The sequence below is a fragment of the Vespa crabro genome, chromosome 10 (assembly GCF_910589235.1).
Source record: "Vespa crabro chromosome 10, iyVesCrab1.2, whole genome shotgun sequence".
Taxonomy (NCBI): domain Eukaryota; kingdom Metazoa; phylum Arthropoda; class Insecta; order Hymenoptera; family Vespidae; genus Vespa; species Vespa crabro.
The window spans coordinates 1,732,948-1,758,866 of record NC_060964.1 but is presented as its reverse complement, the minus strand read 5'-3'; the positions used below and the strand labels follow the sequence as shown (position 1 = coordinate 1,758,866).

General features: G+C 28.8%; 3 protein-coding genes and 2 non-coding genes across 9 annotated transcripts; all 5 read left to right on the top strand.

The window, feature by feature from the left end:
* Positions 1–7,618: 7,618 nt before the first annotated feature.
* Trnag-ucc lies at positions 7,619–7,690 on the top strand. Its single transcript has one exon. It is a non-coding gene; the product is annotated as a tRNA-Gly (tRNA).
* Positions 7,691–7,780: 90 nt separating this feature from the next.
* On the top strand, positions 7,781–7,852 carry Trnag-ucc. Its single transcript has one exon. It is a non-coding gene; the product is annotated as a tRNA-Gly (tRNA).
* Positions 7,853–8,702: 850 nt separating this feature from the next.
* Positions 8,703–16,486, top strand: LOC124427210 (apoptotic protease-activating factor 1). 4 transcript variants are annotated; one of them, XM_046969800.1, is made up of 14 exons: positions 8,703–8,901; positions 10,055–10,305; positions 10,402–10,567; positions 10,790–10,927; positions 11,018–11,362; positions 11,471–11,706; positions 11,788–11,917; positions 12,007–13,077; positions 13,150–13,199; positions 13,291–13,753; positions 13,877–13,947; positions 14,058–14,388; positions 14,458–14,862; positions 14,958–16,486. In XM_046969800.1, the coding sequence occupies exons 2-14, from the start codon at positions 10,118–10,120 to the stop codon at positions 15,474–15,476; spliced, it is 4,113 nt and encodes a 1,370-aa protein (XP_046825756.1). In that variant the 5' UTR covers positions 8,703–8,901; positions 10,055–10,117; the 3' UTR covers positions 15,477–16,486. The 4 variants fall into 4 exon arrangements, with proteins under 4 accessions (XP_046825756.1, XP_046825757.1, XP_046825755.1 ...); XM_046969801.1 differs by having other exon boundaries at positions 8,703–9,857; positions 10,799–10,927; XM_046969799.1 differs by having other exon boundaries at positions 8,703–9,857.
* A 1,454-nt stretch (positions 16,487–17,940) lies between these two features.
* Positions 17,941–20,509, top strand: LOC124427211 (putative inhibitor of apoptosis). The gene is made up of 4 exons (XM_046969803.1): positions 17,941–18,074; positions 18,182–18,400; positions 18,703–19,637; positions 19,726–20,509. Exons 3-4 carry the CDS (start codon positions 18,786–18,788, stop codon positions 20,065–20,067), a joined length of 1,194 nt encoding a protein of 397 aa, XP_046825759.1. The 5' UTR covers positions 17,941–18,074; positions 18,182–18,400; positions 18,703–18,785; the 3' UTR covers positions 20,068–20,509.
* A 954-nt stretch (positions 20,510–21,463) lies between these two features.
* Positions 21,464–25,680, top strand: LOC124427212 (mitochondrial pyruvate carrier 2-like). Of its 2 annotated transcripts, none has more exons than XM_046969804.1 (4): positions 21,464–21,694; positions 22,865–22,905; positions 24,047–24,243; positions 24,695–25,680. In XM_046969804.1, exons 1-4 carry the CDS (start codon positions 21,610–21,612, stop codon positions 24,744–24,746), a joined length of 375 nt encoding a protein of 124 aa, XP_046825760.1. In that variant the 5' UTR covers positions 21,464–21,609; the 3' UTR covers positions 24,747–25,680. The 2 variants fall into 2 exon arrangements, with proteins under 2 accessions (XP_046825760.1, XP_046825761.1); XM_046969805.1 differs by having other exon boundaries at positions 21,557–21,694; positions 22,801–22,905.
* Positions 25,681–25,919: the final 239 nt, after the last annotated feature.

Sequence of the window (25,919 nt, the reverse complement as noted above, 5' to 3'; positions counted from 1 at the left end):
TCGTTAGGAATAATATACTCGTCTTAGATATGCCGTTAGACTCATAAAATATTGTAAAAGATCGAAGCAAAGAGGAGGTATCGTTAGAGAGGAAACTCGCGCGGTAACATTGCTGTTCAAGAATTATCGAGATAATGGCTTGCCAAAGGTATCCTACGATATATACAGGCATTAATCCGGCTCACGAGTAACTACGTTTCGCGCGATTTGCGTTTCGTAGCGAGCCAATGTACTATCTCATTCTCTCTCTTTCTCTCTCTCTCTCTTTCTCTCTCTCTCTCTCTCTTTCTCTCTCTCTCTCTCTCTCTTCGTATACATGTGACCAGAGTCGTAGGAAATTCGGTCGACACTGAAATATCGCATTTCCGGCTAAATCTGGCCGAATCTAATTTTACGGGACCCATGTGCATTAGCGGATTAATGCACTCTATTCCTAGTGGACCCAAGTGATGAGCTGTATTTGCATGGCATTATACTTGTGTGTATCTCTCTCTCTCTCTCTCTGACTCTCTCTCTCTTTCTCTCACTCTCTCTCATTCTCATTCTCTCTCCCTCCCTCCCTTCCCCACCCAACCATCCCGCCGCCCACCTAACCCACTCTCCTCCCACTTCGTCGACGCGCGGCATCGTATCCACCCCTTCAATCCCATCTCCAATTATACGTGTAGCACCACTATCGGTGCCCTCTTGCACAGGTGATAATCATATTACTATCCTATCAACGTTATTGCCATTCCTGGACGCATACCACGATAGCACTATTTGAAGTGCTTAGACCGACGGTGTCGATCGATCGACCTCAAAGAGGATCGAATTTACCCTTTGCCAATCTATCTCAGTCAGTCTCTCTCTCTCTCTCTCCCTCCCTTTCCCTTTCTCTTTCTCTCTATCTCTCCTTCTTACTTACCTAAGACGATCGAGAAGGGTTAAACGACGCGGAACCCGATCCGAAAGAAGACAAGGAGCCCCGATAATGCATTCTCTTGTTCCTTATCTTTCGATTCTAGCTTGGTAGAAGCTAGAATATTCGTTGGACCGCGGCGAAAACAAGATAGAAATAAATATAAGGGGCTCAGCGAGAGTAGAGTTTTCAACTTCCGGGAAGTGGTGAACGTGTTAGTTGTGCTATCGGCTCTGCCGGAAGAGAAGTCGAAACGTTCGAACGTATTCGAAAGAGATAGTTCGTGTAAAAAGTTCATGTAATCTGGTCGCTTATTCTTGGTGGAGAAAGGGGGGAGGAGAGAACGGGAAAGTAAATTACTTTTCGAACGAAACGAAGTCGTGAACTAAGTTTCACGTTGCTGTTATACTAGATGGCATAGCACGTTTAACGAGACTATAGTTTAGGAGATGTAAACAAAAAAAAATTGTATGTTATTGGGGACGTCATAGAGTCAGGAACATATTTACAACACTTCGATATTATTATTTACACTTTACGAACGGAAACAGTAACCTACGAAAATTTATTCTTATATTTAACAATTGATTATCGTTCGACAATCAGGAAAAAATAAAGATATTTTGAAAGTTCTGTTCTTGAGTCGGCCGAGCTTTCAGTTGTAAGAAATTTTCCATAAATTCTTTTGAAATATCCGAGAATAGACTTTCAATAATAATTTTTTCAAACTTTCATCACAACCGGCAAATGACTTCTTCTTCTTGCCAATATCAAAAAATTTAATGAAAAGTTAACGTGCTTGAAGAAACTTACTTTCTTCAACATTCAAGAAAACCGTCTGACCTACTTCGACACATAAGCATTTTAAAATCTAGTTCATTTTAAAACAGTAATTATTATATCTCACAATTCAATTCACCATCTTAAATTCGTAATTCATTGAGATTATTAATTAAGGGATATTACAAGTAGTCAATCTTCTTAATCTCCTAATAAAATACCTAATTTATTTTTAAAGCTCCTCTATCCCTTTCAATCTGAACATTTGGTCTTACAAACCAAATATCAGATTTAACATCAAATCGCACTGTTTATTTGATCGTTTTTTTTAAAGTTTTAAAATATTTTCATTTTTTGAATTTACATTCCTAACATACTAGTTCGTTCAATTACAACGAGGTCAATTAAAATAGCATATATATATATATATAAACATATATATATAAATATATATATATATATATATATATATATATATAAACATATATATATATAAATATATATATATATATATATATATATCGATCATATTTATTTTGAAAAATTGGTATATGTCATGAAGGACTAAAACTATTAATAAAATTTTTTTACAGAATTGTTTGGTATGAAAGAAATATCATGTGATGGCAATTTTTTGTTTTGAACAAGTATATATACAATATTTATACGAATATATAAACACACTAAATATATATATATATATATATATACACAAATATATTATACATTATATTACATTGTGTTACATAAGCTCACTCCTCCATCAGCGTAGCCGTATAATCCGAAGACAACCCAATGGACTATGCCTCGCTCGGCACCTGTCTCGACAAATCCTTCAGCATCACCTCTGATAGTACAAACCCATCTGCCTGTCATCATTTCTGTAAATGATCTTCTGTCATCTTCCCCGATGAGATTATTACGGAGGAAATATGATCACATACGGTGACCATGCAAGTGGTTTAGGTTCCTCCCTGGCATCGAAGAGAGCTTTTTCAGCATGACGAAGCTCAAACATGTCATGGCTCACGGTCTTCGTTTTATCTACAACCATCGATTTTAAATTATATAGTATTGTAAAATATTATACTGTAATTTATATGATTAAATAATTATAACTAGTATATACAATGTATTTGTAATTGTAATTGTATAAGTATAATTGTGCAAATTGAAATTAAAATAAATGTTTATGATGAATAAAAATTCAGTGCGTTTTTTCTTGTATTCGACCATTACCACACCAAATATTTCCCATTTACTATATTAGTCTCTATAGAGTAAATATGTAATACAAAAATAAGCTTCAGAAACAAATTTTTTTAATTTCACAAAGATAAAATGTTCCCAAAGTACAATTTTCGGGAAAAAAGTACACTTTTTCCAGAATTTAAAATTCTTAACAAAGGCATATAATTTTAAGAGAAGTGTCATGACTTTGCTTCACGCACCATGTGATCCTGATACAAATCCTAATTTGCAGAAAAGATATTCTCTCTATCAATGGTTTGAATTTTCTAACAGGAGAAAATAACTTATTTGGAGGTGGCACCATTTCGCGTGTCACCTCTTCGCGCATCATGTGATCCTGATACATATCCTGATTTGCAGGAAAAATTTACGCGCTTCCAATAAATTGAATTTTTTAATAGGGGAGTATAACTTACCTGGAAGTGGCATGATTTCTTGTGCCACCTACGCATGTATCATATAATCCTAATACAAATCTCATCTTGTGGGAACAATGTACACTTTATCCACAATTTCAAATTGTAAGGACAATATTTCAGATAATGAAAGTAAGGATAGTAATTTTTACGTTAAATATTTTTATTTTCATTTTTTATTATTAATATAATAAATAGAAAATATATTGCATTTGATATTTATATAAATTTTTATTTTGATATATAAATTGTATTAAGATATTATACAATGGAATGAAATATAGCACTATAATAGTAATTATAAAAATATAATTCTGGTCTGAAGAAAGTACGAACTTTTTATTTCCCTTTTTCTTTTTAAATTTCTATCCTAAGAAAATTAAAGTTATTTCGTAAGAAGTTCGGTCTTTGTTTACTATATGCAGCTTAACAGCTGACAACAGGATTATACTTTTTAAGAACTTACAATTTTATAATTTAATTTATAACGGTATACAATATTAAATAATCATATATAATATAAGGTTAAATTCGTCGTCACAAATGTCATCGAACTATGGAAAGATAAATATATAATTCCACTTTAAAAAAATGAATTTGACTTTAAAATTTTCCCCATCACTTGTCCCGCAAAAAAAAAATTGGCACCATATGGTGTATCCTTTGATGCCAAATAAATCTCTAAAAATATTTTTTTGGTAAATTCAGAATTTCACGAAATATTCTAATTTTTCGAGATGAACAGCACACCTTATATATTTATATACATATATATATATATATATATATATATATATACATATATATATATATATATATATATATATATATACATATATATATATATATATATATATATATACATATACATATACATATACATATACATATACATATATATACTATAAGATTAGAATATACGACAAATGATAAATATTGCAATTCATTATCCAACTTATTATATTATATTATACTAACTTATTCACGCAATTTATTCTACAATTTTTTGTTTCAAAAATATATATTCACTTTTAAAACTTGCTTATATATTTTTTTTCTTTAATATAACGAAAAAAAAAAGTATTCATGAGGAGATCACTTTTACAAAGCTTATATTAGAGAGCGATTGCTGTGTTTATACAACATAGAAGTACTCCCTTGCCAGTTACTGTGGAGAAAGTGGACATACAACCGATAACGATCTGTCCCAAAGCGGGTAATCGCTGTTTGGAAGACTAACAAACTTAGCAAGGGATAATGTAGTATAACGAAATACATATTTACTTGGATGCGCATTTAGGGCTTGTGTCAAAGGGATTCGAACAAATAAAGAAAGAAAGTGCATCGCTAAGTTAATCAACTCACGTTCGAAAGCAAGTCAAACTATGATGGATAAGAATAAATTTATAATGGTTTAGAAAATGAATCGCTATAAATTACACTAAATTTCTTTTGATGAATAAATTTAAAAAAAAATTCATACAGGTAAGACGAATTTTGTAGTTTTTTATTTTTTTTTTTTCACTTTTTTTCCTCCCGCCCTCGAAATTATATAAACCTATATAATCTAGAATTTTTCAAAAAAACTTTAGATCTAGTATAAAATATTTCGTAAAGAATGTATAGAGTATAACCTTATGTACAATTTAATTCGTAGAGATATATAAAAGACGCGTTTTAATAAAATGTTTAAATTTAAGTCAAAGTTTTCAATGAGAAAAACATATATTTTCAATTATTTGATTCGTTAATAAAAAATAGTCAACGTAGAAAAGACTCGTGCCTACGCTTATGTAACCCTTCATACTTTTCTGCAATACGGAAAGAGACGAGTCAAGGTACTTACACGCAATATGCAAATCCGAAGATAAGTGCGTCTAGTCTGATCAGCGAGTTCGTAATTTACACAACGCGCCGGGTGTGCTTCTAATGAAATTTCGTTTTTTTTTTTTTTTTTTTTTTTTACAACAAAGGGATTAAAGGGGAAAACGAACGTATCAGTATAATTGTTCGTATTAGCTGTGATGCGTTGCACGGGATATCGAACACGTATGAAAGTTATGATGTATATGTGTATAAGAGTAAGTGTGTGTATGCGCATATCGAAGAAGATGATCGATTCGTTGTGTGAAACAAGTTTATCGTTTATATCATTAAAGACGATGACGATATCGTATTAAACCTAAAAAATTATATATATTAACATCAACGATGTTTGTCAATCAATGTTTGTCAACGATATTTGGCAATGAACTTCCGCCTATCTATCATATAACAATAATTTAATTCGAAGATAAAATGTATGATTAATCGTTGCCAATCGATAATATATAATAATAGTAGAAGATTCGAGAATATCGGAATTACGAAAGCATACGCATATGTACAGATATCAAGAACTAGAGATATACAGAGATAAGGAGAAAGAGAAAGAGAAAGAGAAAGAAAGAGAGAAAGAGAGAGAGAGAAAGAGAAAGAGAGAGAGAGAGAGAGGGAAAGATCTTCGAATAACGAGAACGTGTCACGAAAGCGACATAAATTTTGATAGAGCGTGCACTAACATTCGCGTGTGTGTGTATATATATAGTAAAGCAACGTGACACACACACACACACATATGTATATAGTAAAGACACGCGACAAATTAGTCATGGAAATAAACGATGTTCCGATGATTAATAATATAGATCGGTGTAAGTGGCGTTGCTCAAAGTTAATCAAATTTTCATCGATTGTTTCCATGATCGTATGATCAGATCGTAACACCATAGAAAATTCCTAAATACATTGTACACCTGCGTCGAATTGACAATGAAAGGACCGAGAGAAACGTTATCATAATAATATCACCGACAACGACCGAGTTTCACACGTAAAATCGATATCAACAAGGATAATATTTATTTTCGTTTATTTAAAATCACGCCACTGCGATCTGAATTTCATAAATCATAGAAAATCATAAAACTTATCTCGCTTTGTTGACTTGATATAAACGTGTTTCGTACGTTATTCTATAACTCGAAATGTTTGCCAGTTGTTTAATAAATGTTCGCGGCCGACAGTGGTCGGACTAGAGAAACTTTTTTCATTTTTCCGGATGAACCATAGTTGCCTAGCGAGATGCGGAGCTTTGAAAAGCGGATGGTATATGCATTATTTCCCCCTGGATAATGCCCCTAAATTGGTGTGCAGGAAACAATGCGGCATGTGTGTTCATTGCTTTTCCGAAATCAATGGCCGATGGTTACGGTCAAATGAAGGATAAAATCGTACGCCCGACAAACTAATCGCCAATTGTTCGATCCGTCCAAAACCTTTAATACGCATATGTGTGTGTGTATATATACAGAGTGTCCAAAAAGCATGGGACCAAACATATACTACGTATCACTAAGGTACAATATATTATATACAAACTTATACTACGTATAAATGATTGAAAAAAGTTCATATAAACTTATCTCCAAAAATGTTTTATTGAAAAGATATATGCTTTTAAATATATGTATGATTTATTTACATTCTTCGAATTAATAATTTCCCAATAGTCAGTTAAGTTCCTAGATTACCTGACTTAATGTCTTTGGATTTTTTTTCATGAGGTCACGCAAAAGAGTTGATCTAAAAAAAGACGATAGAAACAGAAGACGAACTTTGCGAATGTATTCAAAATGCATTTACTATTATTTTCAATACAATTGGAATATTTGAATATTTGAATTTGGCGATCACTAATTCGCCTACATTCTTGTAATTACCTGTAATAAATAACATCTTGTAATTATCTCTATATATATATACACACACATGCGCACGCACGCGCACACACACACACATACATACATACATACACATATTTTTTTTGTTCCACACATTGTTATTTTATAATCTTATCATTGTAATGAAAATTAAACGTTTTTACAATTATTATTATATTTTATATAGATAAAATATACTAATGTAAATATGTGTTCTCTACATATCTGTGTGACTCATAGCAACTTACAATTTAGTCAAAGACAATTTACAATCTAGAATAAAGAGATTAAAAAAGCTGATAAAAACATAAACAGTCACTTTCACGATATCCGTTTTCAACTTTGCGTATTAATAATATAGATACTTTTAAAGCGATACTTTTAAATCTGATTTTATTTGATTATTCTTAGATTTTTATTTTAATCGATTTTTCTTCCTATTTTTCTTCCCTTCATTCGTATAATCTAATATGTATATTTACCTATTTAAAGAACGTGTTCTCATATCTGCGATGGTGGTGTAATGGTTAGCATAGTTGCCTTCCAAGCAGTTGATCCGGGTTCGATTCCCGGCCATCGCAGATGCATATATTTTTTTTCCTCTTACTTTTTTCCAATATTTGAGACATTTATAAAATATTTATAATACCAAATAATTCCAATTACCAATTGCGATGGTGGTGTAATGGTTAGCATAGTTGCCTTCCAAGCAGTTGATCCGGGTTCGATTCCCGGCCATCGCAGAATTTTTTTTATCAATATATTTTGTAGATATTTTTTATTTCTGAAAATAAATCATAGAAATAAGTATTTTCTTTCCATTTCTCTTTGATTTTAATAAAAATTCTTTTATGAAAAAGATAAATCATTTTTATAACATTTTCATGGCTGCATTGCATAGTAACATCTCAAAAATATTTTCTATGTCGTTACTTTTTTTAACCCTTTCGCTCCGACGGGCGTATATATACGCCTTCGAAGAATGACCATTCACGTACGAAGAGCGTATATATACGCTCTGAAAAAGTGGTCGCTCGGGTACGAAGAGCGTACATATACGTTCATACCATATATATTTTAATTTCATACTTTACATGAAATACTTTTGTTAATCGAATATCTGTCAACGCTGCATGTCTTAATAGCAATTAACTATTATGAAATAAAACACTAACCACAAGACGATATTGTGTTTCGTTTTAACGATACACAGTTTCAGTCTTCTTTAGAACATTGCCAGCGTCGAATATATACCAATAAATATTCAATTTCTGCCTTTGTGATAATATGTTGAGTTTTAAAATATTAAATTTTTTAGACCCATTATCAAAACATGAGGAAAAGAAAATTTAAGAGAATATTTTTCGCGAGTGAGAGCAGACACGATTTATGTTCGGCTTTAAATACTTTAGTAATTTCGTTGTATTAAAAATATTACATGAACATTATAATAAAATATTAAAAAAAAATAAATTTTGATTATACATTTTTATATTTTAGAAAGTAAGATGATATTACTGAATATAATAAATGTCATTATAAAATTTAAAGAATAAGAAACGACTTCTAATTACTTCGTAGCATTCCGTAGTTCAGTGCAACTGCTCTGTAATGCGGTCCGTTCACAGCGATCACATTGTGGCGCAAGCGTTCCGGAGCGAAAAGGTTAAGGACCGACTTAGTCGCACGCACATTTGTTCCCAGTATCGGCAAAATTTTCGCTATTCATTGTGTTATGCTTATTGCTTTTGTGTTTATCATTCATCTGGACGATCTTTATCCATTGTAATCGGTAAAAAATAAAAATATTATAATTCGTAAGAATATGGAGAGGTTAATATACAGCTCCTAACAAAACAGTAAATCCCACTGGACGAAACCCGTCGATAGCTAAAAACCGATTAATAGGCTATCGGTCGATAAACATTGGTAATCGAAAAGCCGATTAATAGGCTAGCGGTCGATAAAGTGTTAATAATCGAACCTGAACCTCCTAGTCACTTTCTTTTCTTTTTCTCTTTAATGTTTTATTTGTTATCTTAGTGTTTTACAATTTAATATAAATATTATAGAAAGTTTTAAAATTATATTTTTGTTATAATAATATTTTTTTTTAAATATACATTTAATAGATCTATAAATAATGTGACTCATACAAAATATCATAACTATAAAATTATTAAGTATATTGAAAATAATATTTATTTTTCCGCCATATTGATTTGTATGAGTCAACTGAAACAAAAAATACATCTTTTTGTGATGGGCCAAAATATGACGGAATCTCTAATAAATTCGTTTTACGAAATCATCATAACGGGATATTCTCAGGAACGTATAAAATATGAGATATCCCTCTTCACTCATCATAGAATAATCTATATCAGATACGTGAACGATAAATTTTTTCCTCTTTCGTTAAAATGAAATTTAACTATTTATTTGCTATTTAAAATGTATATTTGTTTACATTTTTGTTTTTACATACATAAAAAAAAAGAAAGAAGAGTTTATCTTAGAGCACTTGGAAACAATCGATGGCGCGAATCTTACGATAGTTTTAAACCAATCAGATGCAACTTTATTTAGAAGAAACATGGCAACACTGAACAGGTTCTTTACGTGCAGATTCCATTTGTGATTCCCAGTAGCGTTCTTCCAATGAGCGGTATAGTAGTTTTGTAAGCTTGTGAACAAAGACTGTGATAAATTCAATAAAATTGTAGACAAGTGATCACAAAGGGAAAAGTATGTGAGACATATTATTTCTTTTTTTCATTTTTTTCATTTTCATTTCCTGGTTTAAATATTTTCCTTATAATTGATACTAATATTATATTATTTTTATTAATTATTGTGCGTTTATGAAAAGTTTTATTGTGCGTATTGTGAAAAATTTTTTTGTTCTTTAATTTAATTGTATTTTTTGTCACACATATTTTTAGAGACCAAGGAATACATTACAATATTATATACAGTTGAATATTTAAAAATAAATATATTTTAAAATGGAGAAATTGCATCAACATATTTTAATACAATTACGAGATAAAATAGTGGATGATATGGATGTACGTAATGGAATAGTATCTGTATTAGCAGGTAACTATATTTTAGAAAAAGAAGATGTGAAATACATTAAATCTGGTACTAGTCTTAAAAATATGGCAGAACGTTTATTAGATATCCTTCCACAGTAAGTTTTATTGTTATATTTAAAATTTCTTCTTTTTTTTCTTTTTTTTCCCCTTCTTTTTGCTAATTTTAACATCATACAATTTTTATTTATAAGACGGGGATCAAATGCATTTAATGCTTTCCGTGAATCTTTAAAGCATCATTATAAATGGCTCAGCGATGGTATGGATGAATTAGAATCAAAAAAGACTGGTAGGAATTCTGTTGAATCTCCAATTCTTCCACCCATATCATCGTTAACAATTGTTAGAGATGGAAAGGTATGTTGAAAATAGTTATAAAAAAGTTTACAATTTATTATATTAATATATTATTTTAATCATTTTCTGATCATGCTTACTTCATTTCATTTTAATATACACACTTTGGAAACATTTATGTAAGTTTAATTATTGATTAATGTAAATTCTTTAATATTCTAAAATATCATATTATATAGTGCCAATAATTAGTAATCTTTAATGTCAAAAAATCTTATACAGATGAAAAAGTTAACAGAAGAATTAAAGAAATTAAAACCAAATGAATATCTCATTCTACATGGAATGAAAGGATTTGGTAAATCATGTTTAACAGCTAGTACTTTAAATGACACAAAACTAGCAGAAGATTTGTTTCATGTAAGAAGAACTTATCAATCCAATAAATTATTTCAAATAAATAAATAAAAAATTTTTAAGATTTTTATATAAGATTATTTTTGTTTTTAGAATAAAATTTATTGGCTTAAATTTGGACATGATAAAAGATGCAAATATAAACATGACGATAAATATGAATACGAACAGTTTATCGACGAAGAAATAACGAAACAATTAAATGGACTTTATCATCGTATAAGAAATCCTGAATCATTAACTGAATCATTAGACAGTGAACTTTTTAAAGTATTTTTATCAAATCATTTTAATAAAAAAGAAAACCATAATGCTTTATTGGTGTTAGAAGATGTTTATGATAAGAATATTGTGAATGCATTTGATTTTAAATGCAAAACTCTTGTAATTACTACTGATCTAGATGTTTTGGATGAAAGAAGAGGAATTATAATAGAAGTAATATAATATTATATTAATGTAATAAAAGATTAAAATTGTCTCAAGACAGTTTTATAATATTTATAATATATGTTTTACAATATTTCCTTTCATATTTATTTTTAGATGAATGATGGTTTTACGGAAGCAGAAACTTTAGGTTTATTTGCTAAAGTATTAGATACTGATATAGATAAACTTCCTGTAGAAGCACAGTTAATTCATAAAGAGTGCAAAGGTATGCCATTACTTATAGCTATGTTTTCTGCCCATTTTGAAGAATTTAAAAATGATATGAAAATACATGATGATAGATGGAAATATTATCTAAAATGTATACAAAATAAAGATACGAATAATATGTAAGTATTTTCATTAGAAAGCAATAGAAATAAAATAAAATTCCAAAGATATTTTTTGCTAAATATAGTTTTTTTGTTAAGGGTAATGACGAAGTTCTTGGAAAAGCAAGAAGCTGTATTTAACATGTTTATCGAACGTTTACCGTTAAATTTAAAAACCTGTTATGAACAGTTAGCAATTTTTAGTGAAGATGTGAATATAACACCAAAGGTAAAACAATGAATCTTTTACAACAATATTATTATAACATAAAATACAATTATGTAATTAATATATTTGTATTTTCTTTTTTATAATAGACTTTAGAAGTTCTTTGGTCATGTAATGTATTCGAAGTTGGAGAAATAATGTTAGAATTTTGCCATAAATCCCTTGCAGTTATGAAATGGAATGATAACTTAAACTACTATATATACGGAGTTCATGATCTCTTATTGTGCCACTTAAAAAGAAAATTAGGGAAAGAGGAACTTACAAAAATGCACAAATGCTTTATTGAAAAGTATCGTAAAAATTGCAATAATGATTTCTCTAAACTGCCAAATGATAATTACAGTTACTCCTACATTGGTCATCATTTAGATCTCGCTAATTTGCATGAACAATTTCCCATACTCTATTTAGACTTCAATTTTCTTGAAGCAAAGATAAATCACACAGGTTTATGTGATTTATTAATTGATTTTAACAAATATAGAAAATATATAACATATTATAATAATGAAAGTTATAATACAAAGGTGAAAGACATAGAACAATTTTTACAAGAACAAGCTAGTAATATATCCAAACATAGGAGAAAGAAATGTTTAGACTTGGTACAGATTGCCATGAATTATTCCCATCCTGGTTATGTGATGGAAACTGCAAAAAATTTAGTTAAGGAAAGAATCAACAATTTATACTTATCTCACAGTACGAAATTGCAACAAACTAATATAACACAAAGTGAAGAAGTTTATACAGATACATATACAACGTGTTTTACCGATGACCCGGAAGTAATTTTAATTGGAAATAAAACTAGCGAAATAATACAATGGAATTCTGAACATAAGCAACAAATAATATATAAAGTATATGAAAAGGAAAGTGTAATCGAAAAGATAGTAGTCTCTGGAGATGGACAACTCTTTTTAACTTTATGTAAAGGTGTTGTCGAACTTTTTACGTTACATAATTATTTTAATAAATGGGATAAAAATTTCCAAATTCCAAAACAGAAGCAAACTTATTGGAAAAATATTTATGCAAATGAGGGACATAATAGTATAAAAACATTGTCAATAGAAGATGAGATTATATTGGATGTTACATTCGGACATGACGATAAACGTATTGCTGCATGCACTGATAAAGGAACAATTCAAGTATATGATTTAATAATTATATTATCTGTAATATTGAGAATAATTCTTTTTATTTATATTATACTTTTACAGGTTTGGGATAAAGCTGGAAATGTTCTAACATCTGCTAAACACAACAACAAGTAAGTAATACATTATATGTTTATATATAAATAATTTTCTTTTATAATATAAATCACATTTACTAATTTTTTAAATAAAATTTACTTACAGTTACCTCCGATACATCACATTTACAACAAAAAGTTCTCTGTTGCATACAATGGATTTATCGTGTGGTTTTCTTGTAACTTATAGAAAAGATAATAATGAATACACTTATAGCTCACAATATAATCCACTACTATTAAAACAAAAGGTCATTTTTTTTCACAACGTTCCAGAACATGACAATTCATTAATTATTGTTACTGAAAAGAAAGCCATTCATGTAAAGTGGTTTTGTCCGATTACTGATTACATACGTAATTATGAAAAACAGAAAAAGGCAGAAAATGATAAAACAATCTATGTCTGTGCTTCCATAACATATGATGGCCTTTATTTAGTGTTAGCTGATTCGGAAGGACTCGTGAATGTATGGAAATTAGATGGTGGATTTCATCCTATCACGGCATATAAAAGCCGCGTGACATCTTTAGATACATATTGGTTAAAGAATGAAGGTTATCATTATGTAAGTAATAATATTTATTTAATAAATCAGAAACATTTTGAAAGAATAAGAAATGTTTATAATAATTCAAGATATAATATGTTATTTAATATATATTATCTATTTAAATATATTTTTGTCTAGATTTGCGGTAATGAAAACAATTTATTGCATAAATGGAAGTTACCCATTGAAGAAGCATCCACTGAAGTCAGGTATAAGAAGACTTATTCTGTAAAAACATATTTTCAGCTTATATTATTTATTATTATCTTATTAAATTTAAGCAGTAACTAATTATTTATTGTCTCATTATTTCATTTAGAAGTCTTCTATTTGATGCTCTTGTACAATCATTTGGAGAAGAGGATATAATTGCAAAAACGACACATACAAATTCAGTTGTAATATTATTTGGCGATGAAATAATAGCAGAATCCAGTCCTATTGATGGGGATATAATAAGTTTAAAACTTTCTCCTAATGGTAAAAAACTTGTTTATATAACGGATAAAGGTATGGTCACATTATTTGATGTAGAAAGTAAGACAACTACCAATATATTGAAGTTATCTGAAAGTGCAAAGTTTATAAAATTTATAAGAATTGAAGATGATGAAGTTATCATATGCAGAGAGACAAGTGATACTTTGAGGGTAAGTGTATTTAAATATGTCCACAATTTGAATTAATTCTTCTACTAAACAATATCTTTTTATTAATAGATTTGGAAGAATAATAAAATAGCATATTTGATAGAAAATGCAGGATGTATTATTTCAATACATGAAGTTCATAATGAATATATTATAACAGTAACACAAAATGGTGTTATAATTCTTTACAATATTAGTGGCACCAAATGGACAATAATAAGTAAAGCAACGGTTGATAATAAAAATGTAAACATCTATTTTAGTTGCTTTAGTTGTAGAAAACAATTTTTAGCTTTGTTAAGTGAAAGCCAACACTTATTTTTATATAATCTACAAGAAGACGATATTGTAACACCTCCATGCATAAAAATAGAATTATACCATAAAGAATTGTTTATGGATAAACCAACGTACTGTGATATCTCACAAGATCAAAAATATTTGGCAGTCGGATTTAAAACTGGGAATATTACAGTAAGTCTAAATATTGATAAATATGTATAAAACATATTTTATAAATTACCGTATTTTTCTTCTATAAGAAATATAAAAATTGTATATATTTCTAGATAATCGATATAGAAGAAAAAAAGATTATGCGAACACTCTATTTTCATACTAGTGCTATTACTCAATTAAATTGGGGTCCAGCCACTGCAGAAGTTCCTCTGTTATTATCAGTAAATGTAGATGAATTAGCTTGGTGGAACGTTCAACTAAACAATCACGGTACACAAAAACAACGTCAAAGTCGTAAAGGATTTCTCCACAGCATCAGTACACCTTCTGTTAGTACAGATTCCAATTTCTTATTACCTGAATGCTTCAGTACAGATACATGTATTCCATTGTCAAATTCATCAATTGAAATATTTCAAATAAATGAAGATTCCAATCAAATTGGAAATACATCTTCATATTGGAAATATAAAGTAGGAAGAGATGGTAAAAAGACAGAATTATTGCGCGCTCTTGAATTACCACCAAGTTGTATTCCAAAAGTATGTATATCTGCAGATTTTAGTAAATTTGTTACAGTGGACATCTATGGGTCTGTGAGTACATTCAAACTATTTGCTTATTCTTAGTATATCATAGAGCAATGATATAAATTTGTTACATACAGTGGTGCAATGTTGCATTTACATATCATTTTATAATAATGATAGGTGCTGTTAATATTTGAAAACATTAATGAGTTTAATTATAGCTAGGGAATAATATAAAGTTATTATTTCATTAATGAAATAATTGCTCTCTTTCTCTTTCAGAATTTTTGAAAATTTTAAATATTAAGATAGTTTATATGAACAGCATTTCAATATTTGCGTTTACGAGAATAATTCTGTATTAACTTGCATTTATTACTATGTAAGTTTCTGACAAAAAAACTTTATACAAACTTGTATTACTTATAAGAATGTTAACGTCATTGCCAATTGCATTTAACTTATTATAAGGAAAGAAAAAAAGAACAATTCCTATTTTGTATTAGAGAAATAAGAATTTTCATTATCACTTAGTTCTATTATAAATATGTGATATATAGAGCGAGACACAAGAATCTAAAGATTTTTTTAATGAAATAATGCCTTAAGTTTTGCATCTTTTATTTACTATTTTCATGTTAATAGAAAATAATTGTAATATAATTCAATTTTTTAATTTTAATAATTCTACTTATCTTAAATATTGATGGGTCATAGAGAACAATACAATTTTGTAAAGATAATCCAATAACGTTAAATCGGGCAAACGAGCAGGATATGAAAGATCACCATAACAATCATTGTTGCCCTTGTTATATGGAAAACAAAGACTTTTATCAAAACAAAAGTAACAATATTAAGTCTCTTTATAAAACATTTAAAAATCGTTAGGTTCTTGTATTTCACCCTGTATATATTAGTATTTTTTAAAAATATTTAACACATGAAATGTGTTTTATACGTACAGTTTTGTACTTATCTTTGCATATTCAATGTGTAAAATTTATTTATTATTCTAACTATATGTGTTCTATTTCTCTATTATTTCCAGTATTGCAATATTATTATATTAATACTTTTGTTCCGAAACATCATTCTATATATTAAAAGATTACCTATTACTATTAATATTTTATGAATTTGAACAAATATACATATATATATATATATATATATATATATATATATATATATATCTGTATATATATATATCTGTATATATATATATGTGTATATATATATATATATATATATGTGTATATATATATATATATATATATATATATATATATATATATATATATGTAAATATATACACCATATATATATACAGAACACATATATATGTGTATATATATATATATATATATACATATATGTATATATATTAACATATTTTTTATATTTTATTATGAAATTTATGTTACCATAAATGGACCAAATTTCTTCGAATAGCTCCATATATATTTAAGAAATTTGTCCTTTTTATAAACTATTACCTTATTTCTATAAATAATTATTAATAATAATTATATATTATTTTATTATTATGATATTCGAGATTGATAGATTAATTTTTACCTATTTTCAAATATTGCATATATTGGGTTGATGAATAATTAATTTACTAAAAATAACGAATAAAATTTTTCTTTAATTTTTATATAAACAGTGAGACGAACTTTTACATCAACCCAATACTATAAAAAAAAAAGATAAGTGCAATATATAATTATATAGTAAGGTTTATTATTATTTTGTAGTATATTTTTTTCCTGATAAATAATTAATCAAGAATGTTTTATGAATAATCAAAATGAAATTTTTCTACATTTATATATACATTTATAAGTAATTTTATAAGATCTTTATAGATAAGAACGTTATAGATATTTAAGTTACTAAAATAAAAAATTTTGAAAGATTGATCTCTACAATAATATGTGTAAATCTAAAAAATGTACTGATTTTTGAAAGTGATCACTGTTTTTTATATGTGCCTTATATACATATACACATGCGCATATATTTCATGTATTATAATTTAACGAGAAGACAAAAAAGATTAATATTAAGCATAATGGCATAGTTTCTGTTTAATAATCGCTATGTCGTAACGATGATTTGTAAAGTAAACATATCTTTTTGAAATATGCAAAATTTATATATTTTAACGAATCGATAATATACATTAATGAATCTTTTAATGGATTAACTTATATATTTTAATGGATTAGAAAATGCATAACAGATATGTTTACTGATTTAAAAAGTATTTAATTATTAAACATGCCATTTTTATACGATTATAAGACTTGACAATATTATATTCAAATAAATTCATCCGATTCCTGCTCAAAATTATTTTATTTTTAAAACCAGACATTCCTCTTTTAATTCTTAACTAAAATATAAATTTTGTTTTTGATCCAATATTAAGAAATCATTCCAAAAAATGATTCTTTTTTGGATAGATTTTTGATAGTTGAGAGAATCAGGTCATAGAAATGTTTATTTCTTTTGTATTGACACCAGCGCTGCGAGTAGACAACGCAAGCGTAATTTAAACTCGCGGTTCCTGTCTGAACTTGTCCCTCCTATCCCTCTCTTTCTTTCTCCCTTCCACCATTGTGGAGTGCATAGAAGCTTTGTTCCTAGTGTGGTTTATAATATTAACTGAAGAAAAGTTTTCTTTTTGTACGTATTTTTATTTCTTTAAAATATTTAGTAACGTTATTATACATATATAATTAAATATAAAATAATACGTTAATGTATCTGATTAAATTTCTTCGATTCCGTAGACAAAAAAGTACCTGAAAGTTCAAGAAAACTGCTGTTCTGGTTTTTCTACTCTCTTTTTATTATATATCAACACACATTAATCATCCTTCACAAGAAGTGGACTAATCGAAAGAAAAGATACGAATAACGAAGCACACAAGTATTTTCTAATTTTTTTAAACTATACTTCTCATCGTAAGAAAGGAAATAGAACAAGAAGTAAACAAAACAATAAATTGGTACGTTGGTAGCTATTCTCTTTGTTTACAAAGAAATTGTTAATACTCGTAACATTTTTTATCAATTTGGATGAAATAATATATATATATACACACATATATATATATATATATGTATGTATATATATATATTGAGAATATTTATGTAGATTATTTAGATGCAGTTGAGTTTATGTTTAATTTAACGTATAATAGAAAGCAGGAAATTCGTTAGTATACTTTCTTTTTCTTAGCTGTTGCATAAATCGTTTATATAGTATACTTTGGATTGATAAAAAATATGTAATTTTTTTCCTTTATAGATTTGAGTCTTCAAAAATTTGAAGATCTTAAATTAATAATAAACATAAATTAAAAATAAACAGTTAAAAAGTTAATAACAAGTATGACAGATGTTATTGAACATGCAGATTTCTCAAACAATTCAATGTCATTCAAATCTTCAGAAAATCCACACGTAATGTCATCAGTACCACCACAATTGTCATTAGAGCCAGGAGTAGACGAAGTTGATAATCCAGATTATCGATTTGAATTGGTTAGATTGCAGAGCTTTGAAAATTGGTCTGTTACATTTATAGAACCAAAAAGACTTGCAACAGCTGGCTTTTATTATGTGGGTGAAGCTGATACAGTGAGATGCTTCGAATGTCGAGTAGAGATACATCAATGGGAACAAAGTGTTTCTGTGGTAGATCATATAAAGCATTCGCAAACATGCCGTTTTGTTAAAAATGTACCGTGTGGTAATGTACCTATTGATGCAGATACTAACACAATGTCAGTATCAAGATCAAATACTGAAGATGTTTGCGAATTACGTGATAGACCATTTCAAAATGGATCTGTTCAGAACGAATGTGATGCAATGTCTTCTTTTGAATTACTATTACCAAGTACTACTAAGTTAGCATCTTTAGGTCTTGAAAAGCCAAAGTCACCAGTACATCCAGAATATATAAGCTATGATGCTAGACTGCGTACTTTTGATACATGGCCTAAATCAATGCCACAGAAGAAAGATCAATTAGCAAACGCTGGATTTTTCTATACAGGAAAAGGCGATCAAACTTTATGTTATCATTGTGGCGAAGGTTTGAAAGATTGGGAGCCACATGATGATCCTTGGGAACAACATGCCAAATGGTTTTCTAAATGTTATTACCTTCTAATGGTAAAAGGGCAAGATTATGTGAATATGATAAAAGAACAAGAGAAAGCAGCGTCATCCAAGGAGGTATATTTTAAAGAATTATTTACAGAAAAAAAATTTTCTTTAAAAATATTAATAACTTTGAATTAATTTTTCATTACATTTTATTTAGGAAACAATGCAGATGAATTTACCAAATTTCATTCAAAAGATTCAATCGTCTTCAGCGGATTTCAAAGGCACAAAACAAGAAAACTCTAATAATTCTGAGGAGAATGATACAGATAATTTAAATTCTAGGTCAAGTTCCAGTAAAGAAAATTTCCATGGTGCAAAGGCACATAAATCTATAGACGATGCAAGATTATGTAAAATCTGTTATGATGCAGAACTAGGAGTAGTATTCTTACCTTGTAGACACATGGTTACATGTGTTAAATGTGCACCTGCCATGACAACGTGTGCAGTTTGTCGGCAACCCGTAACATTGACCTTAAGAGCTATTCTTTCATAATCTATAAAATATTTGTATAAATCATGAGAACAATAGCTCCTCTTTTTTGGAAATTAACAACACTTAATACTTATCAACATTTGTTTTTTCTTTTTTTTTTTTCTTTATGCATTCCAACAAATAATACTGTGAATAGGTGCAAAAAGAAAATTAATGACAATTTAATCACATGGATCTTAACAGAAACTCATACTACTTCGTCAAATAGTATGTTCCGTTTTAATGTTGGATACATTTTAAATTGTAAGATGTAAATATACAAATGTATGATGAGTGTGTTTTACAGTATATCATGTAATCTAACATACGTTGCATTTATACTATAGTCTAAAATTCATGATTTCATGATTTATTTGTTAAAAAACTTAGGCAGATCGTTTATACATTTTCTGATAACGAACACAAGAAAAAGAAAAACAAATAAATGATATTATTCAAATTAGTTTAGATACAAATTTATTAACTATTATTAAAGATATATTAAAATTTTTTATCTACGTACTTTAGATGACACGAATCATACTGCTATATATCTGTATTAGTCCATTGTCCAGTAAGCACGGAAACGATGATGTTATTGAACAATATGGCATGCGATAAAACAAGTTATTTATTGAAAGCCTCGCCCAAAGCGTGATACAGCTTGGCACGCAACGGTGTTTCTAATTCTAAACTCTAGGCCAGTGCCAGTATGACGTAGGCAACAAGGTCAATCATTGATACTTCGTTTCTGATCAATTAGTAAATAGACGATACCCCATTTTATTCATCTGAACACGTATACTTAAAACAGATAACAACGAATCGTAATTTTTTTTTTTTCATTGTTTATAATCTAACAAATAATTTTATTCAAAGCAAAATGTTATTATATAATCTGAAAACATGAATTGTACATCGCGTCACAAGATGTACAGATTATAATCAAACCTTCCGGCCATCAACTAACTAACTTGATATTACAGCGAGTATTAATATTGTCTTTTCTAGAAGACATTTTTTATTCAAGAAATAAAAACATATTTCCTTAAAATACGAATTAGAATAAGAAATAAATAAAGAAAAGAATAGAAACAAATAGAAATTAAAAAACAAAGGTAATACGATTAAGAAAATAATTGTTCATCAAAGGAAAAAAGACAAAAAAAGAAAAGAAATAACGTAGGGCATTATAAGAAGGATAAAAGAAATTTAAACTATAGGACAATGGGATATTCCGAAGAGATATTTTCTAAAGAATTTTGGCACACGGAAATCTCGATTATAAAGCAAAGCGGATGAATAAATATCGTACGAGTTTATGCTCTTATTGCGCGATCGCCTTTAAGGTTACGACCTAGGATATGTAATATTGAGTCGGAAGGGGTGGGGAGAGAGAGCGAGCGAGCGAACGAGTAAGAATCAGAGCGGGGGTAAGCAGCGCGTCATTTCGTGCTAGGACGCCGGCCTGTGTAGATTTTCTGTGTGTCAAGTTTTCTTTCCGCGAGTTTCTTTTTTTTTCTTTCTCTTTTTCTTGTAATAAATCTTTAACAACGAAAAATCATGTCGGTTGTATATAAAAATACAATGAAAGCTCTTGGAAAATATGTGCCTGAAAAACTTCAACCATTTTGGAATCATCCAGCCGGTTAGTAAATTTCCCTTTTCCCTCCCCCTCTACTACTTTTAAATACGTACGGAAACCCTTCAGAACGTGGCACGTGGTTCCTTCTCTTGAATGTGTATGTGTATTTGTATATATATTATATATATATATATATATATATATATATATATATATATATATATATATATATATATATATATATATATATATATATTAGTATTATATCACTCATATTGAAATTATAATCATAATTTATCACTTGAACTTCTTCATATCATTGGGATAAATTAAATAAGTATCAATGATTATTTGTATCTATATTCTATAAAGTCTTCGTTTATATTATTATGAAAAGCACGAAGAAAGAGAATTTTAATACGAACAATGACATTGCAATAATTTACATTGCGATAATATGCATGAATTCTTGGAACGGTGCGTATTGTAAATCCCACTGTATTTGGTTTTTACATTCTTTCGTTGTTTCGATCTTTTTTTTTCCCTCTCTCTCTAGAGATATGATATATCTAAAGAGTATGAGGAAAACGTTATTTCTGTATTTATAAAAATAGAATAAAAAAAAAAAGAAAAAGAAATTAAATGCGATATCGCATTTAGGTATATATAAATTATTGTCGAAAGAGATATAATCGTTTGAATTTTTGTTTTTGGCACTCTATAACGAACTCTATACCAACGTATATTGTCGAACTTTCTTTCTGAATTCTAATAAGACCGACCGAAACGAAAAGTAGATCAATGCGACGTCTGAGAGTACCTCGGGTTTTATTCTAAGATTATTCTTTTGAGTACAAGGGAGCACGATTTTTTTAAATGATTCAGTACGACATTAATGCGGTCAAGGATTTTATTAATTTTTATTTATTCCAAAGGCTATAAAATACACTTTCACAAGTATTTTGCATATAAGGAAAGTTTATAAGAAAAGTTTAATTAATAATAATATATATATGTATATATATATTATATATATTATATATATATATATATATATATATATATATATATATATATATATCCTTCATCTTTCGACGAAATTTAAATCTTCGTGATATTTATGTATCATTTTTAAAAGTCAACATGTCGTAACGTTTGTTCTTTTCAAGCTGCCTTCAAGCTGTCGTTCAAGCTGCCTTCGATAATAAGTATCCATGGGATTTGTGCTTTCAGGACCACAGACCATATTTTTCTGGGCACCAGCTGTAAAATGGGTTAGTAAATGATTTTATAGTAATCCATGGTAATTGCCAAAAGAAATTATCCTGTGACATATGCGATTTTATCGGAGATGCTGCGTGACCTGAACGTGTTATTGGCAGATAAACTCGGACAATGATAGTCAATATTCAATGAATAAACGGTACACATCTAGATTATCATCCGATATAAATGAGAAATCGTAACGTTATATTGTCCGCCGAAAGTATCGAGCTATAATATATAATGGTCCAATCATTTTAAAATACATAAGTATATATGTACATGTATTTTTCAACGATGAGAATATTTACTTAGTGCATTGATAAACTCATATCATGTAAAGACAATAGTAAATAATGATTATTTACACGGAAGTTTATCGGAATACGATTTCTCTTATCCGTATTCGTGATTTACCGGCATTAGTATTTAAGCAAATCGATCTTCTTTCAAGGTAATCGCTGGTCATATTTGTAATATACATATACACATATATAAATGTATATATATATATATATATATATATATATATATATATACAGATAGATAGATAAGATAAGAGAAACTATCACCTTACAATCTCCTTAGAATATTTTTTGCATTGAATAGTGAATATTCTTGAAACGTAGAAAATCGTTAGACTCGTTTTTTGTTCTTCTTTTTTTTTTTTCTTCCATTAGAAAACGGAGTATTGATATGCTCGCTCACGCACATGCGCGTATTATCAATCATCCGTAACGTTTAAGCCGTCAGCGGTGTTCGTCAGTCGTGTTGTTAAAAAAAAAAAGGAAAAAAAAAAAGAAAAGAAATTAAAAAACATTCGAGAGATACGAGAGAAAATTGACTTTTTCGCACATTCGACGAAATATACAGCGCATGTTCGTGGTAAAAAGTTAGGTTGACCTAAATAAACTAATATAGGTCGAACTTTCGACGTATGTAACGTCCCACGTACAAGGATCGATTGATATTAATTTATTAGAACGTAACTCTACGCACACGTCGTTTTAACTCGTTAGTATCCATTGGAATGGAAAACTTTTGCGATTTCGTAAAACTCGTATCGAATTTGTATAAGATAGTTGTTTTATCTGTTTTTTTTTTTTTTTTTTTTTTAATTTATACATACATCAGTATCGTTTCATATTGCAGGGACTTGTGATAGCAGGTTTAGGCGACTTACAAAGGCCAGCCGATAAAATTTCTATTGGACAGTCTTCTTCATTGGCCGTTACCGGAGTCATTTGGACGAAATATTCTTTAGCGATCACACCAAAAAATTGGAGTCTTTTCAGCGTGAACTTTTTTGTCGCATGTACAGCACTTTATCAAATTTCTAGAGCGATAAAGTAAGTACTAATTACGTTATGTTAATGTCGAAAACTTGACTAAATTTACTTTGCCAGTTCACTTTGGATAAATTCTTTTCTGGTTTCAAGAATCAAGGCCGGCCATTTGTTCATTCATTTATTCATTTATTTGTTCGTTCGTTCGTTCGTACGTTTATTCATTCATTCGTTCATTCGTTTGCTCTTTCGTTCGTTTGTTCGTTCGTTCATGCCACAATATGACATTACATCGTTCGTTTAGAATTTATTTTCAGATACCATATGACAATAGTATGTTCATCAGTTTTACGAAATGAACCATTTAAAAATTTACAAATAAACTTAGTTTATCAATTTTTTTTATCATAAATATGAAAATATCTCTCTATATTAGTTCATAGATTATCTATTCCTTTTTCTATCGTGAAATATTTCTAATGCATAAACTGATAAATATTTTTAAATTTTCTAGATATCAACGAGAACAAACAGCTTTAAAGAGTCAATCATCAAAAAGCAGCTAGTAATAATTATCGTGAAATTGCATTCCTAGAAAAAGAAGATATGGCGAGTGTTGGATGAAAACGATTTTTAAGGCGAAAAGAAGAAAAAAGAAAAAAGAAGAAAGAAGAATTAGCATTACGTACGTTGACGTACAAATGCTCGTTGTACAGATTCGAAGTTCAAACGAACATCGATGAAAATTTCGTACGAATATTTAGAACGATATTAAATTTCACATTACGTCGTCAATGCTTTTTGTTTATTCAACGAAAGCATACAGAAAAGACGCGATGATTTATCGATAATTAAACATATAAATATTCATATACATAAATATATATATATATATATATATATATATATATATATATATATACATATAATATATACCGAATGCATGCAGTGCATGCAGATGAATGGTACAAATCGGACCATGTAGACTTATCGACGCGTCGACCACTGTAGGAAGTTGTAACATAAATTACATAATATGAGAACAAGTGTCTACGTTTCTAACTGTAATGTCGTATGTAAAAGATGCCGCAACATTATTTAATAACCGATCATATACTATATATTGGTTATACATCGGAAATTGTTACAAATAGCATAAGTACAAACGGGAAACCCGATGAACTTAATAAAAACAACATTCATCGTGATATAATTTACATTTAATCGCTATATTATATCTATATTATAGACTTGCATTCCCGCATTATTATTGATAATATCGTGCATCATCTTATTGTAAATATATTTATCTTCCTACGAGCTCCTACTCTACCTCCGAAACTACGATTTAAGGATTTTAATTATGACGAATATATTTGACATCAACGTCGGCTAATTCGAAAATATTGTAATAGATGTGTACAAATTCTATACTTTTAATGGACATTGTTGTAATTGATTCTTGAAGATTGTTGAAATAAAGTACGGGTAAAGAAGAAATCCGATGTGGTGGTTAATTCGATTTGTAAAGAGGAATTTATTCACGGCTTACACATTTAACATCTGGACATCCCAATTCCATTCGAAACTTGTATATCGATTATTTTAAATAGCTTCGACATGCGATCTTGTACTTTGAACAAGGTCAAAACGCAGTGCGACAAAAGGAAATCTAGGACGTGGTCGATCATTAGAGTAGATGACAAAAATCTGTGAGATAACACTATGTATACATATAT

Excerpts from the sequence above, each read along its gene's own strand:
- LOC124427210 (XM_046969800.1), top strand. The coding sequence starts at position 10,118 with ATGGAGAAATTGCATCAACATATTTTAATACAATTACGAGATAAAATA. Across the intron at positions 11,363-11,470 it reads GAAGAGGAATTATAATAGAA|ATGAATGATGGTTTTACGGA; the intron begins GTAATATAATAT and ends ATTTATTTTTAG. Across the intron at positions 13,754-13,876 it reads AGAATGAAGGTTATCATTAT|ATTTGCGGTAATGAAAACAA; the intron begins GTAAGTAATAAT and ends ATTTTTGTCTAG.
- LOC124427211 (XM_046969803.1), top strand. The coding sequence starts at position 18,786 with ATGACAGATGTTATTGAACATGCAGATTTCTCAAACAATTCAATGTCA. Across the intron at positions 19,638-19,725 it reads AAGCAGCGTCATCCAAGGAG|GAAACAATGCAGATGAATTT; the intron begins GTATATTTTAAA and ends CATTTTATTTAG.
- LOC124427212 (XM_046969804.1), top strand. The coding sequence starts at position 21,610 with ATGTCGGTTGTATATAAAAATACAATGAAAGCTCTTGGAAAATATGTG. Across the intron at positions 21,695-22,864 it reads ATTTTGGAATCATCCAGCCG|GACCACAGACCATATTTTTC; the intron begins GTTAGTAAATTT and ends TTGTGCTTTCAG. Across the intron at positions 22,906-24,046 it reads GGGCACCAGCTGTAAAATGG|GGACTTGTGATAGCAGGTTT; the intron begins GTTAGTAAATGA and ends TTCATATTGCAG.